We start from the raw sequence: 19,106 nt of genomic DNA, 5'->3' as shown, positions 1-19,106 counted from the left end.
GTAAAAGGGCAAGTGTTGCATCTCCTGTGCTTGCACGGGAAGGTGCTGGGCGAAGGGGAAGGGGTGTTGGGGGTGATAGAGGAGTGGACCAGGGTGTCGCGGAGGGAGCGGTCCCTTCGGAATGTTGAAAGGGGAGGTGAGGGGAAGATGCGTTTGGTGGTGGGATCACGCTGGAGGTGGCGGAAATGGCGGAGGATGATCCGTTAAATGTGGAGGCTGGTGGAGTGAAAGGTGAGCACAAGGGGAACCCTATCGTGGTTCTGGGAGGGAGGGGAAGGGGTGAGAGCAGAAGTGAGGGAAATAGAACGGACTACACTACATCTACTGGTTCCTCTTTATCCACCCTGCTCCTTACATCCTCTAATAAATTTGTCAAACACGATTTCCCTTTCATAAAACCATGTTGACTCTGCTTGATTGTCTTATGATTTTCTAAATGTCCTGCTACTACTTCCTGAATCATGGATTCCAGCATCTTCCCAATGACAGATGTTAGGCTAACTGGCCTATAGTTTCCTGCTATCTGTCTCCCTCCTTTCTTGAATATGGGCGTTACAGTTGCAGTTTTCCAATCTGCTGGAACCTTTCCAGAGTCTAGGGAATTTTGGAAGATTACAACCAATGTATCCACTATCTCTGCAGCCACTTCTTTTAAGACCCCAGGATGCAGGCCATCAGGTCCAGGGAACTTGTCAGCCTGTAGTCCCATTAGTTTGCCTAGTGCTTTCTCTCTAGTGATAGTGATTGTTTTAAGTTCCTCCCTCCCTTTTGCCCCTTGATTTTCCACTATTATTGGGATGCTTTTAGTGTCTTCTCCCATGAAGGCAGATACAAAATATTTGTTCAAAGTCTCTGCCATTTCCTTGTTTCCCATTATTAATTCCCTAGTCTCATCCTCTAAGGGATCAACATTTACTTTAGCTACTCTCTTCCTTTTTATATACTTGTAGAAGCTCTTACTGTCTGTTTTTATATTTCTTGCCAGTTTACTCTCATAATTCATCTTCTCTCACTTTTTTTATTTTTTTGTCATCCTTTCCAAGTTTGTAAAAATCTCCCAATCTGCTGGCCTACCACTAATCTTCACAACATTGTACGCCTTTTCCTTCAATTTGATACCCTTCTTAACTTCCTTAGTTCATCCTTCTCAGAGTCTTTCTCAATGGAATATATCTTTGCTGAGTGTTATGAAATATCTCCTTAAAAGTCTGCCACTGCTTATCTACCATCTTACCTTTTAATCTATTTTCCCAGTCCACTTTACCCAACTCTGTCTCCATACCCTTGTAATTGCCTTTATTTAAGTTTAAGACACTAGTTTCAGACCCAAGTTTCTCACCCTCAAACTGAATGTGAAATTCTATCATGTTATGAGCAGGTTCCCTAGAGGATCCTTTACTATGAGATCATTAATTAATCCTGTCTCATTACACATTATCAGATCTAAAATAGCCTGTTCCCTGGTGGGTTCCACAACATATTGTTCCAAGAATCTGTCCTGAATACACTCTATGAACTCGTCCTCAAGGCTACCTTTGCCAATTTGATTTGTCCAATCTATATGAAGATTAAAATCGCCCACGATTATTGCAGTACCTTTCTTACAAGCCCCCATTATTTTTTGATTTATACTGTGTCCTACAGTGTAGCTACTGTTAGGGGGCCTACAGACCACTCCCACCAGTGACTTCTTTCCCTTATTATTTCTTATCTCAAACTGATTCTACATCTTGATCTTCCGAGCCAAGATCATTTCTCACCACTGTACTGATCTCATCCTTTATTAACAGAGCTACCCCACCTCCTTTTCCTTTCTGCCTATCCTTCCAAAATGTCAAATACTCCTGAATATTCAGTTCCCAGCCTTGGTCACCTTGTAACGGCGATCAGATTATAACCATTTATTTCTATTTGTTCTGTCAACTCATCGATCTTGTTACGAATGCTGCGTGCATTCAGATAAAGAGCCTTTAATTTTGTCTTTTTACCACTTTTCCCTACTCTGACCTTATTTGCTGGTACACGCTTATGCTTGTACGCTCTGTCCCTTCCTGTCACACTCTGGTTATCATTACCCCTATCGCTACCCTGCACTATTGCCTTGTCCTTTCTCTTTAACTTTCTAGGTTTCCCCTCACCTGAACCCCCCCCCCACTATTTAGTTTAAAGCCCTATCTACAGCCCTAGTTATTTGATTCGCCAGGACACTGGTCCCCGCACGCTTCAAGTGAAGCCCGCCCCAACGGAACAGCTCCCTCTTTCCCAGTACTGCTGCCAGTGCCCCATGAATTGAAACCCATTTCTCCCACACCAATCCTTGAGCCACACATTCAACTCTCTGATCTTATTGACCCTATGCCAATTTGCTCATGGCTCATGTAGTAATCCAGAGATTACTTTGTGGTTCTGCTTTTTAATTTAGCCCCTAGCTGCTCGTACTCCCTCAGTAGAACCTCTTTCTTAGTCCTACCTATGTCCTTGGTACCTGTGTGGACCACGACAACTGGATCCTTCCCCTCCCACTCCAAGTTCCTCTCCAGCCCAGAGGAGATGTCCTTAACCCTGGCACTGGGCAGGCAACATAGCCTTCGGGACTCACGCTCTCGGCTACAGAGAACAGTATCTATCCCCCTGACTATACTGACCACTACCACTACCACATTCCTTTTTACTCCCCCAACTTGAATGGCCCCCTGTACCACAGTGCTGTGGTCAGTTTGCTCCTCCTCCCTGCAGTCCCTGCTCTCACCCACCCAGGCTGCAAGAACCTCATACCTGTTGGACAAGTGCAAGGGCTGAGGCTCCTCCAATGCTACCTTCTGGATCCCCATACCTGCCTCACTCATAGTCACACCCTCCTGTCCCTGACCACGGACCAAATCTGAAGGATTTAACCTAAGGGGTGTGACTGCCTCCTGGATCAAAGAGTCCAGGTAACTTTCTCCCTCCCTGATGTATCGCAGTGTCCGAAGCTCGGACTCCAGCTCATCAACTCTGAGCCGAAGTTCCTCGAGCTGCAGACACTTCTGGTCGCCACACTTTAGGAAGGATGTGAAGGCCCTTGAGAGGGTGCAGAGGAGATTTACCAGAATGGTTCCGGGGATGGGGGATCTTAGCTACAAGGACAGGTTGGAGAAGCTGGATTTGTTTTCATTAGAGCAAAGGAGGTTAAGGGGTGATTTGACAGAGGTGTACAGGATTATGACCAGTTTGGATAGGTTAGGCAGGGAAAGGCTGTTCCCACTAGTTGATGGTACAAGGACTAGGGGACACAGATTTAAGGTTCTGGGTGAGAGATACAGGGGGGATGTGAGGAAAAACTTTTTTACGCAGCGAGTGGTGATGACCTGGAACTCACTGCCGACGGAAGTGGTGGAAGCGGAGACACTCGATGTTTTCAAGGGGAGACTGGATAGGCACTTGAGGGAAATAAACTTGCAGGGCTACGGGGATAGAGCGGGGGAATGGGACTGACTGGATTGCTCTACAGAGAGCCGGCTCAGACTCGATGGGCCGAATGGCCTCCTTCTGTGCCTCTATGACTATGTGGTTGCTGTGGATCACACTGGGGTCCACCAGCTCCCACATGCTACAGCTGCAACACATCACCTGCCCGGCCATCTCTATTGTATTTTATTTAACTAATTAAGTTTCCAAGTTTTGAAATACCCAATTGTCTATTAATAGTTTTTAATCTAGTAACCTTGTTTAATTTATTAAATTTAGTTATATGCTTTAGGTCTTTACTGTAACTTAGCCCACAGTCCTAATTAAACCCTTGTTGTTTATTTTTTTCACGTATCAAGCAGCAACTCTTACCCCCACCTCATCGAATTCGCTCACTCACCCAATTCCCGAGTTAAGTACTCTGTAGAAGCAGTACTCCGTAGAACTGGACTCCGTGCTACTTACCTCCCAAACATTTCCCCTTCCGCACTCAAAAGGCCGATGAATTTCAGGTCCTGATGAATGGAGTGACTCTCTGAGATCTTGATGTGAAGTTTGGTTTGAGTTTCCCCGTCTGTCAATCCTGCCCTTCTCACAGCCGGTGAAAGGAGTTTACAAAAGCGATCACTGAGAGTCCAGGACAGAAATTGACAACATTCTCTCCTCCTGCACCCTGGCCCAAGGGGGCCGCGCATGCGCCCCACTGCACACTCGGCCTCTCAAGATGGCGGCCGTTGAGCCGGGCCTGTCACCGGGAGAAATCCCCGCAGTCGCCGACCCACTCGGCAAATGCGGGACCCGTAGGTTCTTATTCGGGGGCTTGAGGCCTACACCGGGTGTTTATAAAGCCTCCCCGCCGGTTCCATTGCTCCCCTGCGCCCCTCCGCCTCCCCACTCCGGAATCTTCTCTCCGCCTTCCGCCGCCATCACCCGACTGGTGGCACTGACTGCGCACGCGTGGGACCCACCCCACCTCAAGCCGCGCCTGCGCACCAGGCCACTGCAGCATTGATAGGGCCTATTTTACCGCGCGGAGCATTCTGGGTAACAACCACCGCCACTGTCTCGGCCGGCTGAGGAGCGCAGAGATACATTTAGAGCAAGCAATAGGAGGAGGATGAGAAGATCAATGAAAGTTGATTCCTGTGATTTCAGACACTGGGATGAGCCGTGCGGCGTCCATTGGAGCAATGCTCGGATAAACTCAGCGCATGGGCAACTAGCACAATTTTTGAAAGGGTTAGAAGATGAGATTAAATTGTTATAGTTTATTATTCTATTAAAAAATGAAGTGGATGATTAGCATGGGTTAGATACAGATTAAGACTCCCTCCGCACTGTCCCATTAAACACTCCCAGGACAGGTACAGCAGGGATGAGATACAGAATACAGATACAGAATACAGCTCCCTCTACATTCATGGGATGTGGGTGTCACTGGCAAGGCCAGCATATATTGCCCATCCCTAATTGCCCTTGAGCAGATGGTGGTGAGCCACCTTCTTGAACCGCTGCAGTCCTTGTGGTGAAGGTCTCCCACAGTGCTGTTAGGGAGGAAGTTCCAGGATTTTGATCCAGTGACGATGAAGGATCGGCGATATATTTCCAAGTCAGGATGGTGTGTGACTTGGAGGGGAACTTACAGGTGGTGGTGTTCCCATGCGCCTGCTGCCCTTGTCCTTCTAAGTGGAAGAGGTCGCGGGTTTGGGAGGTGCTGCCGAAGAAGCCTTAGCGAGTTGCTGCAGTGCATCTTGTAGATGGTACACACTGCAGCCACTGTGCGCTGGTGGTGCAGCGAGTGGATATTTAAGGTGGTGGATGGGGTGCCAATCAAGTGGGCTGCTTTGTCCTGGATGGTGTCAAGCTTCTTGAGTGCTGTTGGAGCTGCACTCATCCAGGCAAGTGGAGAGTATTCTATCACAATTCTTACTTGTGCCTTGTAAATGGTGGAAAGGCTTTGGGGAGTCAGGAGGTGAGACACTTGCCACAGGATACCCAGCCTCTGACCTTTGGAATTCTCTTCCCCAGAGAGCTGTGGAGGCTGGGTCATTGAGTGTGTTTAAGGTGGAGATAGACAGATTTTTGAACGATAAGGGAGTCAAGGGTTATGGGGAGCGGGCAGGGGTGTGGAGTTGTGGCCAAGATCAGATCAGCCATGATCTTATTGAATGACAGAGCAGGCTCGAGGGGCTAAGTGACCTACTCCTGCTCCTACGTCTTATGTTCTTGTGTCTCTCATCAGCTCCGGCCGCCATGCTGAGCTGTGGCTGACACCGTGCATGCGCCCCATGGCCCCGCCCTCTCCTGCTCCACAGGCGCCCGGCCCACACCGCGCATGCTCAGCGCACACCCTGGGCCCCTGTCAATCATTCTACCGCGCACCTGCGCGCTGGGCCCCTGAGCTCCAGGCTGCCGCGCGGGGCTTTCTTTGCAAAGTCGGTGTTGGTGAAGAGCTGCAATCAGTGAGGGACAGTGAGTTTTGCGAGGGGGCGGAGTGAACCGCAGCATGTGATCGCGGGGCCTGTGACTGACGGGAGCTCTGACCAATAGGAAGAGAGCGGGCGGAGCCGGCTGGCGGCGGGTCCTCCAACCAATGGCGGTGTGGCACGGGGGTGGGGCCTCCTCTCCAGCTCAGGTGCACTGGGGCTGATTGTGATGTGCTGTCCCCAGGTGAGAGCAGCTCAGTCAGCACAGAGCTGGGGCCGGAATCTGGGAGAGGGGCCGCGGGCCTGGCAAAGGGACAATCACTGATTGAATAATAAACAGGGGTAAGGGGTTCCCCCCCAGTCACTCGCTCTCTCTTCCCCCCAGTCACTCTCTCTCTTCCCCCCGAGTCGCTCTCTCTTCCCCCCGAGTCGCTCTCTCTCTCTTCCCCCCCGAGTCGCTCTCTCTCTCTTCCCCCCCCGTCGCTCTCTCTCTCTTCCCCCCGAGTCGCTCTCTCTCTCTTCCCCCCGAGTCGCTCTCTCTCTCTTCCCCCCCAGTCGCTCTCTCTTCCCCCCCAGTCGCTCTCTCTTCCCCCCCAGTCGCTCTCTCTCTTCCCCCCCCACTCGCTCTCTCTCTTCCCCCCCAGTCGCTCTCTCTCTTCCCCCCCCAGTCGCTCTCTCTCTTCCCCCCCCCAGTCGCTCTCTCTCTTCCAACAACAACATGCCCTCGAAAAAGCCTCGGCACCGCCGGGCACTCCAGCTAGTATATATAAATAAAGCAGTTGGTTTGTCTGTCTGTCTATCTGTCTGTCTGTCCGCTATACACTCAAAGTTATAGAGCGTACCTACACATATGTTATATCAAAAGGGTATGATCAGGGGAGTGTCATAGGCATATTTACATTTTGGTCAGACAAAAATTGTTCGGACAGTAGACCAAAAATGTTCAAAAAACATTTAAAAATCCGCTCATTAGCGGTTGACCAATCCTACCGCTCATTAGCGTTGAGTGACGTGATGGTTGACCAATCGTACAGGGGATAGTGTTGACTGATGTGATGGTTGACCAATCCTACACTTCAGTGACCTGATGGTTGACCAATCAGTGCGTCACAGGGGGCGTTTCATTCCGTGTGTGGGCGGGCCTAATCCTGCAGCCTCCCGAAACTTTGCCGCCATTTTTTTTATACCGACAGCGACAGCACCAGCACAACAAACCCCCACATTGTGGCTCCAGCACAGTATCCCGCTCCCGGCCCGCCAGAGCGGCAGGTGAGTTGGGGTCACTCGGGCCGGGCCTGACAACCGCTCGGTCCCAGACACAGAGTGGGGGAGCGGCAGTGGCCGGCCGTAAACCGCGTGGCCCAAAAACGCCCTGGCAACGCCGGGCCCCCACAGCTAGTCATATATATATTAATGAATACTTTACCTCTGTTTTCACAAAAGAGAGGGACGATGCTGACATCACAATCAGGGAGGAGGAGTGTGAAATATTAGATGAAATAAACACAGTGAAAGAGGAAGTATTAAGGGGTTTAGCATCTTTGAAAGTGGTTCAATCCCCAGGCCCGGATGAAATGTATCCCAGACTGTTAAGAGAAGCAAGAGAGGAAATAGCAGAGGCTCTGACCATCATTTTCCAATCCTCTCTGGCTACAGGGGTGGTGCCGGAGGACTGGAGGACTGCTAACGTGGTACCGTTGTTTAAAAAGGGAGAAAGGGATAGACTGAGTAATTACAGGCCAGTCAGCCTAACCTTGGTGGTGGGAAAATTATTGGAAAAGATTCTGAGGGACAGGATAAATCTTCATTTAGAAAGATGCAGATTAATCAGGGACAGTCAGCATAGATTTGTTAAGGGAAGGTCATGTCTGACTAACCTGATTGCATTTTTTGAGGAGGTAAGAAGGAGGGTCGATGAGGGTAGTGTGTTTGATGTAGTCTATATGGATTTTAGCAAGGCTTTTGATAAGGTCCCACATGGCAGACTGGTCACGACAGTAAAAGCCCATGGGATCCAAGGCAAAGTGACAAGTTGGATCCAAAATGGGCTCAGAGGCAGGAAACAAAGGGTAAAGGTCGAAGGGTGTTTGTGACTGGAAGGCTGTTTCCAGTGGGGTTCCACAGGGCTCAGTACTGGGCCCTTTGCTTTTTGTGGTATAAATCAATGATTTGGACTTGAATGTAGGAAGTATGATTAAGAAGTTTGCAGATGATGCAAAAGTTGGCCGTGTGGTTGATAATGAAGAAGAAAGCTGCAGACTGCAGGAAGATATCAATGGACTGGTCAGGTGGGCAGGACAGTGGCAAATGGAATTCAATCTGGAGAAGTGTGAGGTAATGTATTTGGGGAGGGCTAACAAGGCAAGAGAATAGACTATAAATGGTAGGACACTGAGAAGTGCAGAGGATCAGAGGGACCTCGGAGTGCATGTCCACAGATCCCTGAAGGTAGCAGGACAGGTAGATAAGGTGGTTAAGAAGGCACACGGGATACTTGCCTTTATTAGCCGAGGCATAGAATATAAGAGCAGGGAGGTTATGCTTGAACTGTATAAAACACTAGTTAGGCCGCAGCTAGAACACTGCGTGCAGTTCTGGTCACCACATTACAGGAAGGATGTGATTGTACTAGAGGGGGTGCAGAGGAGATTTACGAGGATGTTGCCTGGGCTGGGGAATTTTATACATAAGCAGAGATGGCTGGGGTTGTTTTCTTTGGAACAGAGGAGGCTGAGGGGAGACCTAATTGAGGTGTATAAAATTATGAGGGGCCTAGATAAAGTGGATAGAAAGGACATTTTTCCCTTAGCAGATGGGTCAATAACCAGGGGGCATAGATTTAAAGTAATTGGTCGGAAGTTTAGAGGGGATTTGAGGAGAAATTTTTTTCACCCAGAGGGTGGTGGGGGTCTGAAACTCACTGCCTGACAGGGTGGGAGAGGCAGAAACCCTCATCACATTTAAAAAGCACTTGGATTTGCACTTGAAGTGCTGTAACCTACAAGGCTACGGACCAAGTGCTGGAAAGTGGGATTAGGGTGGATAGCTCTTTGTCGGCCGGCACGGACACGATGGGCCAAATGGCCTCCTTCTGTGCTGTAAATTTCTATGATTCTATGATTCATTGATCATCCCATTCCCAAGCTGACTCTGTGTTAACACCCCAGACGAGCCGTCCCACGTAGAGTGACTCCCTCAACCTGTTCTCCCGGTTACAGAACCAGTTTGTCTCTCTCAGGAATGCCCAAGGCTCTGTTGTCTGTGCACCAACTCACTCGTGACCTCACATGTTGCAACAACTCTGCTGCCTGAGCAGTTTGCAGTGTTATTAGGTCTGTGGGTCTCTTAGCAACCACCTCCCTTATCTAGGCAAAAGGCTTATCTCCTGACTTTGGGTGTTTTCATTCCAAACTTCAGCATTCTCTGTCTTTTAGCTTCAATCTGTCTGTGTCCACCCAGTGACAACACTGAGCTCCTCCCTCCAACCACTGACACTCGCCGTCTTGCTGAGAAAGAAAGACTTGCATTTATATAGCGCCTTTCACAACCTCAGGATGTCCCAGAGCGCTTTACAGCCAATGAAGAACTTCTGAAGTGTAGTCACTGTTGTAATGTAGGAAACACGGCAGCCAATTGGCGCACAGCAAGCTCCCACAAACAGCAATGTGACAATGACCAGATAATCTATTTCAGTGATGTTGATTGAGGGATAAATATTGGCCCCAGGACACCGGGGAGAACTCCCCTGCTCTTCTTCAATGTAGTGCCATGGGATCTTTTATGTCCACCTGAAAGAGCAGACGGGGGCCTCGGTTTAACATCTCATCCGAAAGACGGCACCTCTGACAGAGCAGCACTCTCTCAGTACTGGAGTGTCAGCCTAGATTTTTATGCTCAAGTCTCTGGACTGGGACTTGAACCCACGACCTTCTGACTCAGAGGTGAGAGTGCTGCCCACTGAGCTAAAGTGCCTGGAGCTAAGCCAGCTGGGATACTTGACATAGGATTACATCGGATATACGGCACAGAAACAGGCCATTCGGCCCAACCAGTCCATGCCGGTGTTTATGCTCCACTCGAGCCTCCTCCCGTCTTTCTTCATCTAAATCTATCAGCATAACCCTCGATTCCCTTCTCCCTCATATGCTTGTCTAGCCTCCCCTTAAATGCATCGATACTATTCGCTTCAACCACTCCCTGTGGCAGCGAGTTCCACATTCTCACCCCTCTCTGGGTAAAGAAGTTTCTTCTGAATTCCCTATTGGATTTCTTGGTGACTATCTTATATTGAGGCCTCTAGTTATGCTCTTCCCCACACGTGGAAACATTCTCTCTGTATCCACTCTATCAACATTTTTCATAATTTTAAAGACCTCTATTAGGTCACCCCTCAGCCTTCTGTTTTCAAGAGAAAAGAGACCCAGCCTGTTCATCCTTTCCTGATATGTATACCCTCGCATTTCTGGTATCATCCTTGTAAATCTTCTCTGCACCCTCTCCAGTGCCTCTATATCCTTTTTATAATATGGTGACCAGAACTGTACGCAGTACTCCAAGTGTGGTCTAACCAAGGTTCGATACAGGTTTAGCATAACTTCACAACTTTTCAATTCTATCCCTCTAGAAATAACCCCTAGTGCTTGGTTTGCTTTTTTTATGGCCTTGCTAACCTGTGGCGCAACTTTTAGTGATTTGTGTATTTGTACTCCGAGATCCCTTTGTTCCTCTACCCCACCTAGACTCGCACCCTCCCAGTATAAGTGACCTCCCCATTCTTCCTACCAAAATGTAATACCTCACATTTATCTGTTCAGCCTTGGTCACTCTGCAAAAACTCTGAAATGTTTAATAATGAAATCAGGGAGTCAAAAAGCTCAGGTGAGGCAGTTTAAAAAGACAGTCCCTGACCAGAGATTGCTGGATGCTGACACTCGGTGCTCACGAGGATAGAATATCCCATTCCCCAGGCACGGACATCCAGCACCTCGATCACAGCAACAATTCACAAAACACTGGCAATATAACTTGGAGCAGAGACGGTTAAGTGGAGCTGTGATTGAGGTGCTCAAAATTATGAGGGGATTTGATCGAGCAAACAAGGAGAAGCTGTTGTCACTGGCAGGAGGGTCGGTAACGAGAGGACACAGATTTCAGATCATTGGCAAAAGAATCGAGAGAGGAAATGAGGAGACTTTTTTTATACAGCGAATTGTGGTGATCTGGAATGCACTGCCTGAATGGGAGGTGGAAGCAGATTCAATAGTAACTTTCAAAAGGGAATTGGATATATACTAAAAGCAGAAATTTGCAGGGCTGTGGGGAAAGAGCAGGGCAGTGGGACTAATTGCATCGCTCTTTCAAAGAGCCGGCACCAGAACGATGGGCCGAAAGGCATCCTACTGTGCTCTATGATTCTATAACATCAGCTTCTCTCTGCTCACTAGTACTGAGAACAGGGAAAAATCTTTAAATCCAGCCCAGTTATTGGGGTTTTAACATTAACAAGCCCCAGTTGCCTGAATTAACATGGTTCAGTCCTGGATGTGATTAAAGGCATCGGAAACAGTGGAATCGACCCACCGCAGTCACACTGTGGACACTCTGGTGTGTCAGCGGGTGGGATACACCAGGGAATCCCTTTCCACACACTGAGGTTGACTCTAATGATCGGGAGTCCCAGGGTTTCGGACACCAGATAATCAAGCTCACAAGAACACAGATTGTCTCTCCAGGCTTTATTAAGAGCGCTGCATAACACAGATCGGGTGATAATTCCCTCAATCTGGAGAATAGAAGTACAGTGGATTCGCGCGCGATCTTCTCGAGTCTGTTCTAATTGACAATGGCTTAAGTGGCCTGTTCTTGTACACAAGCTTGGTTACCGCTCAGGAAATGGGATTGTTTGGACCTGTCTGTTGACCGCCTCCTGAACTCCTGCTAATTCAGGGAATTTAGTCCATCTGTGACCAGACTATAACCACAAGCCCGTCTGGTTATCACACCTATACGGTCCGTGAGGTTATTATTAGATTCACACCCAGACGTTGTGCCTTCACTTGTCTGGCACTTCATCCTATAACACGGGTACAGGGGCTCAGTAATGTTTCATTCATCAGAAAAAGACAAAGTACAACAACATACTGGGCAGCTTAACAGAATCTCATCATATTTATGGGGCCATAAATATAAGTCATTAATAAATCCAGGAGGGAATTCAGGAGAAACTTCTTTACCCAGAGAGTGATGAGAATGGGGAACTCGCTACCACAGGGAGTAGTTGAGGTGAACAACATAGATGTATTTAAGGAGAAGCCAGATAAACATCGGAGGATATGTTGGAGGATGCTCGCGTGGAGCATAAACCCCGGCATGGACCAGTTGGGCCGAATGGCCTGTTTCTGTGCTGTACATTCAATGTAATAACATGAACAGTCCACCGGCGCGCTCGAGGCCTTCCGTGACCGGTGGGTACCGGAGGGACTGGCGTGCATCATCACCACCGAAAATAGAATTTTAATTTCATTTAAGTTTCCTTTAAACTTTTTTTTGTTATGTTACATGTTTTATTGGTTGTGATGGTTGACTTTTAATAGGCAATTGCCTGTGATAAGGAGAAAAACAAAAATAACATTAACAGTCAAATCAAGGGAATCATCAGCACAACAGATTGAAAGATTAAACAGCAGTACAAGAATTTATAAAACATTCATCCATTCCACGTTCATGTCTCCCCAGCTGTCTGCAGGGCCCTGCGCTACAGAACAGTGTGAACTCGCTGGTGTCTCAGCAGGTCATTGGAGCTTTTAAAGCTCTCCCCACAGTCAGAACATGTAAACGCTCTCTCATCAGTGTGAACAAGCTGGTGTCGCTTCAGGACCCTGGAGCTTTTAAAGCTCTTTTGGCACAGAACATTTAAACACTCTCTCATCAGTGTGAACAAGCTGGTGTCTCAGCAGGTGGGATGTGTAAGTGAATCCCTTCCCACACACTGAGCAGGGGCAGGGAAATGGCCTCTCCCCGGTGTGAACTCGCTGGTGTCTGGTCAGAGTCCCGGAGCATTTAAAACTCTTCCCACAGTCAGAACATGTAAATGGTCTCTCATCGGTGTGAACAAGCTGGTGTTGCTTCAGATACCTGGAGCATTTGAAGCTCTTCCCACAGTCGGAACATGTAAACGGTCTCTCATCGGTGTGAACAAGTTGGTGTTCCTTCAGATCCCTGGAGTGTTTGAAGCTCTTCCCGCAGTCGGAACATTTAAATGGTTTCTCATCGGTGTGAACATGCTGGTGTTCCTTCACATGCCCGGAGTATTTGAAGCTCTTCCCGCAGTCAGAACATTTAAATGGTTTCTCATCAGAGTGAACAAGCTTGTGTCTCAGCAGGTGGGATGAATAAATAAATCCCTTCCCACACACGGAGCAGGTGAACGGACTGTCTCCGGGGTGACTGCGCCAATGAACTTCTGACGTAGACGGGGAACTGAATCCCTTCCCACCATCCCCACCTTTACCCGGTTTCTCCCCGGTGTGACGGAGCACGTGTATCGCCAAGGCAGGCAATCGGCTGAAGGCGAGTCCACACAGGGAACATGTGTGCAGTTTGTCTGCGCTGCGATCGCTGCTCTCTCCTTCCATGTGCAAAGGCCGATGATATTCAGGTCCTGATGAATCGAGCGACTCTGTCAGATCTTGTGGTGATGTTTGGTTTGAGCTTCCTGTCTGTAAATGCTCCACTTCTAAAACTCTGTAAAAGGAGTTTAGAAAGGGGTAAGAGGGAGAATGTTGTCTCATGTCCCCCTTTCCCAGCCCAGGGGCAGTGAAGCTGATTTTCAGGCCCCAGCTGCTGCACAAGTTGGTTGAAAAGATCAACAGTAATGGCGGCCGCAATCCCGACAAGGCCCCGCGCTCCAGAAAGCACTCCGGCCGCCGCACTGAGTTGTGGCTGACCCCGCGCATGCACCCCATGGCCCCGCCCTCTCCTGCTCCACAGGCGCCCGGCCTGCACCGCGCATGCTCAGCACACGCCTTCGGTCCCTGTCAATCATCCTCCCCCGCGCCTGCACGCTGGGCCCCTGAGCTCCAGGCTGCCACGCGGGGCTTTCTTTGTAAAGTCGGTGTTGGTGAAGAGCCGCAATCAGTGAGGGAAACATAGAGTAGGAGTAGGCCATTCGGCCCCTTGAGCCTGCTCCACCATTTAATGCGATCATCGCTGATCATCCAAATTCAGTACCCTGTCCCTGCCTTCTCCCCATATCCCTTGATCCCTTTAACCTTAAGAAATATATCTAACTGCTTCTTGAATATATTTAATGAATTGGCCTCCACTGCCCTCTGTGGTAGAGAATTCCACAGGTTCACCACTCTCTGGGTGAAGAAATTCCTCCTCATCTCTGTCCTAAATGGCTTACCCCTTATCCTGAGACTGTGACCCCTGGTTCTGGACTCCCCGGCCATCGGGAACATCCTTCCTGCATCTAGTCTGTCCAGTCCTGTCAGAATTTTATAAGTTTCAATGAGATCCCCTCTCATTCTTCTAAACTCCAGCAAGTACAAGCCAAATTGACCCAATCTCTCCTCATACATCATTCCTGCCATCCCAGGTATCAGCCTGGTGAATCTTCGCTGCACTCCTTTCATGGCAAGAACATCCTTCCTCAGATAAGGCGACCAAAACTGCCACAATACTCAAGATGTGGTCTCACCAAGGCACTGTACAACTGCAGCAAGACATCCTTGTTCCTGCACTCAAACCCTCTCGCTACGAAGGCCAACATAACATTTGCCTTCTGAACCGCCTGCTGCACCAGCATGCTTAGCTTCAGTGACTGGTGCACAAGGACACCCAGGTCTCATTGCACTTCCCCTTCTCCCAATCTATTGCCATTCAGATAATAATCTGCCTTCCTGTTTTTGACACCAAAGTGGATAACCTCGCATTTATCCACGTTATATTGCATCTGCCATGCTTCTGCCCAATCACCCAACCTGTCCAAATCATACTGGAGTTTCTCAGCATCCTCCTCACAGCACACACGCCCACCCAGCTTTGTGTCGTCTGCAAACTTGGATATATTACATCTAGTTCCCTCGTCCAGATCATTAATATATATTGTGAATAGCTGGGGTCCAAGGACCGATCCCTGTGGTACCCCACTAGTCACTGCCTGCCACTCAGAAAAAGACCCGTTTCTTCCAACTCTTGGCTTTCTGTCTGCTAACCAGTTCTCTATCCAAGTCAATACCTTGCCCCCAATCCCATGTGCCTTAACTTTACACGCTATCGAACGCCTTTTGGAAATCCATGTAAACCACATTAACCGCATTGCCCTCATCAACCCTCTCTGTTACCTCATCAAAAACCTCAATCAGAATCAGAGCGGTTGGGCCCGGCGGACGTGCGGCCAGGGCCCTGGCACCAGGAAATCCAGGGTGCAGCACCTCCCCCATCCGAGCCGCCGCTTCCCGGTTTCTTCAGCTGGCTCCACCGAGTCCGACTCGGGACAAAAGACAGGAGCCAGGCTCCCAGAATGGCCCGCGGCCCCGGGCAGCATGCGCACTCTCAGCGGGGAAATCAGCGCCTTGGATAGAGCGGTTTCTGGGGCGCGGGAAATTGTGGGTGCTGCGGCCGCCATTAGTCAGCGGCTGTCGGGAAGAGTTTTATTGCAGGTGACGGAAGTCGGTCCCTGGCCGCCTGTGTAGGTCTTTTTGTTGCAGCAGTTTGAACTAGAGTGGAGATGGAGGAGAAGCTGCTGGGTTTTCGATGGAATCTGGAACAGTACCCATGGATTGGAGGGTAGCTAATGTTACCCCACTATTCAAAAAAGGTGGTAGAGAGAAAATGGGGAATTATAGACCGGTAAGCCTGACATCGGTAGTGGGGAAATGCTAGAGTCCATTATAAAAGATGTAATAGCAGAGCACTTGGAAAACAGTGACAGGATTGGACAAATTCAACATGGATTTACAAAAGGTAAATCGTGCTGTACTAATCTACTGGAATTTTTTGAGGATGTAACTAGTAAAATAGATAAGGGCGAACCAGTGGATGTGGTGTATTTGGACTTTCAGAAGGCTTTCGATAAGGTCCCACATAAGAGATTAGCATGTAAAGTTAAGGCACACGGGATTGGGGGGCAAGGTATTCACTTGGATAGAGAACTGGTTGGCAGATAGAAAGCAAATAGTTGGAATAAACGGGTCTTTTTCCGAGTGGCAGGCAGTGACTAGTGGGGTACCGCAGGGATCGGTCCTTGGACCCCAGCTATTCACAATATATATTCATGATCTAGACAAGGGAACTAGATGTAATATCTCCAAATTTGCAGACGACACAAAGCTGGGTGGGCGTGTGTGCTGTGAGGAGGATGCCGAGAAACTACAGGATGATTTGGACAGGTTGGATGATTGGGCAGAAGCATGGCAGATGCAATATAATGTGGATAAATGCGAGGTTATTCACTTTGGTGTCAAAAACAGGAAGGCAGATTATTATCTGAATGGCAATAGATTGGGAGAAGGGGAAGTGCAACGAGACCTGGGTGTCCTTGTGCACCAGTCGCTGAAGGTAAGCATGCAGGTGCAGCAGGTGGTTAAGAAGGCAAATGGTATGTTGGCCTTCGTAGCGAGAGGGTTTGAGTACAGGAACAAGGGTGTCTTGCTGCAGTTGTACAGGGCCTTGGTGAGACCACACCTTGAGTATTGTGTGCAGTTTTGGTCGCCTTATCTGTGGAAGGATGTTCTTGCCATGGAAGGAGTCCAGCCAAGATTCACCAGGCTGATACCTGGGATGGCAGGAATGATGTATGAGGAGAGATTGGGTCGATTGGGCTTGTACTCGCTGGAGTTTAGAAGAATAAGAGGGGATCTCATTGAAACTTATAAAATTCTGGCAGGACTGGATACACTAGATGCAGGGAGGATGTTCCTGATGGTCGGGGAATCCAGAACCAGGGATCACAGTCTGAGGATAAGGGGTAGGCCTTTTAGGACAGAAATTAGGAGGAATTTCTTCACCCAGAGAGTGGTGAACCTGTGGAATTCTCTACCACAGAAGGCAGTAGAGGCCAATTCATTAAATATATTCAAGGATGAGTTGGATATATTTGTTAAGGCTAAAGGGATCAAGGGGTATGGGGAGAAAGCAGGGACCGGGTACTGAACTTGGATGATCAGCTATGATCGCATTGAATGGTGGAGCAGGCTTGAGGGGCCGAATGGCCTACTCCTATTCCTATCTTCTATATTTCTATCTCTTATGCGGGACCTTATGGAAAGCCTTTTGAAAGTCCAAATACAGCACATCCACTGGTTCTCCCTTATCTATTATACCAGTTACATCCTCAAAAAATTCCAGATTAGTCAAGCACGATTTACCTTTTGTAAATCCATGTTGACTTTGTCCAATCCGGTCACTGTTATTTGCGTCTTTTATAATGGACTCTAGCATTTTCCCCACTACCAATGTCAGGCTTACCAGTCTGGAATTCCCCGTTTTCTCTCTACCACCTTTTTTGAACAGTGGGGTAACATTAGCTACCCGCCAATCCATGGGTACTGTTCCAGAGTCTATTGAATTTTGGAAGATGACCAGCAATGCATCGACTATTTCTAGGGCCACTTCCTTAAGTACCCTAGGATGTAGATTATCTTCTATGTTTCTATGTATTCAATCTTTCCTTGTAGCTGAAATTCTCTAGTCCTGGCAACATCCTCGTAAATCTCCCATCTCGAGCAGTCACATCTTTCCTGCAATGGGGCGAGCAGAACTGCACGCAGCACTCTAGCCGGTGGCCTAACTGGTGTTTCTGTACAGTTCAAGCAGAACCTCCCTGCTCTTACATGATACAGAGAGAGGTACTGCCCCTTTAAATACCTGGGGGGCACCCATTCCCCTTTAAATGGCCAAGCAATTTTTTTTGTTGAAAAGGGGCCGCAGTCCCCTTTGACTCACCCCCCCACCCACCACAAATACTCACAAGAGAGAGAGAGAGAGGAGGAAGAATGCTGGTCTTTGTCCCTTTAAAAGTGGCTGCACACCAAAATGTTCACAGCACCAGGGCTCTTTGTTCTGGATCAAAGTCAAAAAGAGAAAAGGTTGACTTATTTTTAAATGAATGCAACTGATGAATAGCCTTGCAGTAAAGGTAATGCAAAGGAATAAACACTCACAAGCTGGGTTTTTTTCCACCTCCCTCTCCCCTTCCCTTTAACAGCTCCTGCAGACAAGGAAAGCGGCCTGCAGCCCACCGAGGTCCCGCGCCGCCATTGGTTGGAGGACCGTCAGCCCAACCGGGCCTCCCAGCGTTTTCCGCGCTCCTGATTGGCGGGCGCCTCGCGTCAATCACCCCCTCCGATTACGCGCTGACGCCAGCACGCAACACCCAGGGGTCGGTTGGATCGGCGCACGCCACCGCAAGGTAAAACAAAGACACCCCACACAAATGAGGAAAAACAAAAATAATAATAATCGCACTTTAGAGGGGAGGAGGTTGGGGAAATTAATGAGTGTTTTCAATTTGTTTCGCAAAAAAAAAATTTGAAAAGCTTCCAACGGTGCGAGGCGGGCTGCGCATGCGCTCCAGCCAGCCTTTGTCTCCCCCACGTGGGCCGGGGGCCGGACACGCCCACTTGCCTTCCCCTGCACCAATCACAGCGCGGGCAGGCGCAACACGAGGCTGCCAGTGCGCCTGCGCGGGGCCTCCGGGGAGCGAACGGAAGGCCGGGCCCGGGGAAGAGGCGGAATCAGCGGCCGGAGTAAATTGTTGGGGAATCGATTTAAATCGAGGTGAGGGGGGAGCGGAGAGCGAGATTATAAAGTAAAATACGAGAAAAACCAAACCTGAGAGTCGGGCGGGCGGCACCTCCGCGGACGCCGAACGGATCGGATTGAGCCGCGCGGGGTGGCGGAGTGAGCCGGAGCATTGTGATTCTGACTGACGGGAGCGCGGACCAATAGGACGAGGGCTGAGCTGGGAGGACTGAACTGGGCGGCCTCGTCCTCCAACCAATGGCGGCGCGGCAAGGGGGCGGGGCCTCCTCTCCAGCTCAGGTGCGCTGGGGCCGATTGTGACGCGCTGTCCCCAGGTGAGAGCAGCTCAGTCAGCACAGAGCTGGGGCTGGAATCTGGGAGAGAAGCCGCAGGCAGCGGGCCTGGCAAAGGGGCACAAGCTTCACAATACAAGCTGCTTTCAAATGCACAAATGTTTCCTACAGACAGCCTTGGTCACTCTGCAAA

General features: G+C 49.2%; 1 protein-coding gene across 1 annotated transcript in view; it reads right to left on the bottom strand.

The window, feature by feature from the left end:
• Nucleotides 1-18,385, bottom strand: part of LOC147084072 (uncharacterized) — a 50,034-nt gene extending 31,649 nt beyond the window's left edge. The window contains exons 1-4 of the mRNA XM_085979891.1: nt 18,041-18,385; nt 17,848-17,939; nt 12,768-13,616; nt 11,315-11,319 (exon numbers count right to left, since the gene is read on the bottom strand). Of these exons, the coding sequence (XP_085836017.1) occupies nt 11,315-11,319; nt 12,768-13,507 (745 nt within the window). The 5' untranslated portion in view covers nt 13,508-13,616; nt 17,848-17,939; nt 18,041-18,385. The remainder of the gene's footprint in view (nt 1-11,314; nt 11,320-12,767; nt 13,617-17,847; nt 17,940-18,040) is intronic.
• Nucleotides 18,386-19,106: the final 721 nt, after the last annotated feature.

This window comes from Somniosus microcephalus, unplaced genomic scaffold, assembly GCF_052327205.1.
Source record: "Somniosus microcephalus isolate GS21.2 unplaced genomic scaffold, FLI_Smic_1.0 scaffold2, whole genome shotgun sequence".
In the NCBI taxonomy this organism is placed as follows: domain Eukaryota; kingdom Metazoa; phylum Chordata; class Chondrichthyes; order Squaliformes; family Somniosidae; genus Somniosus; species Somniosus microcephalus.
The sequence above is the reverse complement of the archived record's forward strand: the minus strand, read 5'-3'. Positions and strand labels throughout refer to the sequence as shown.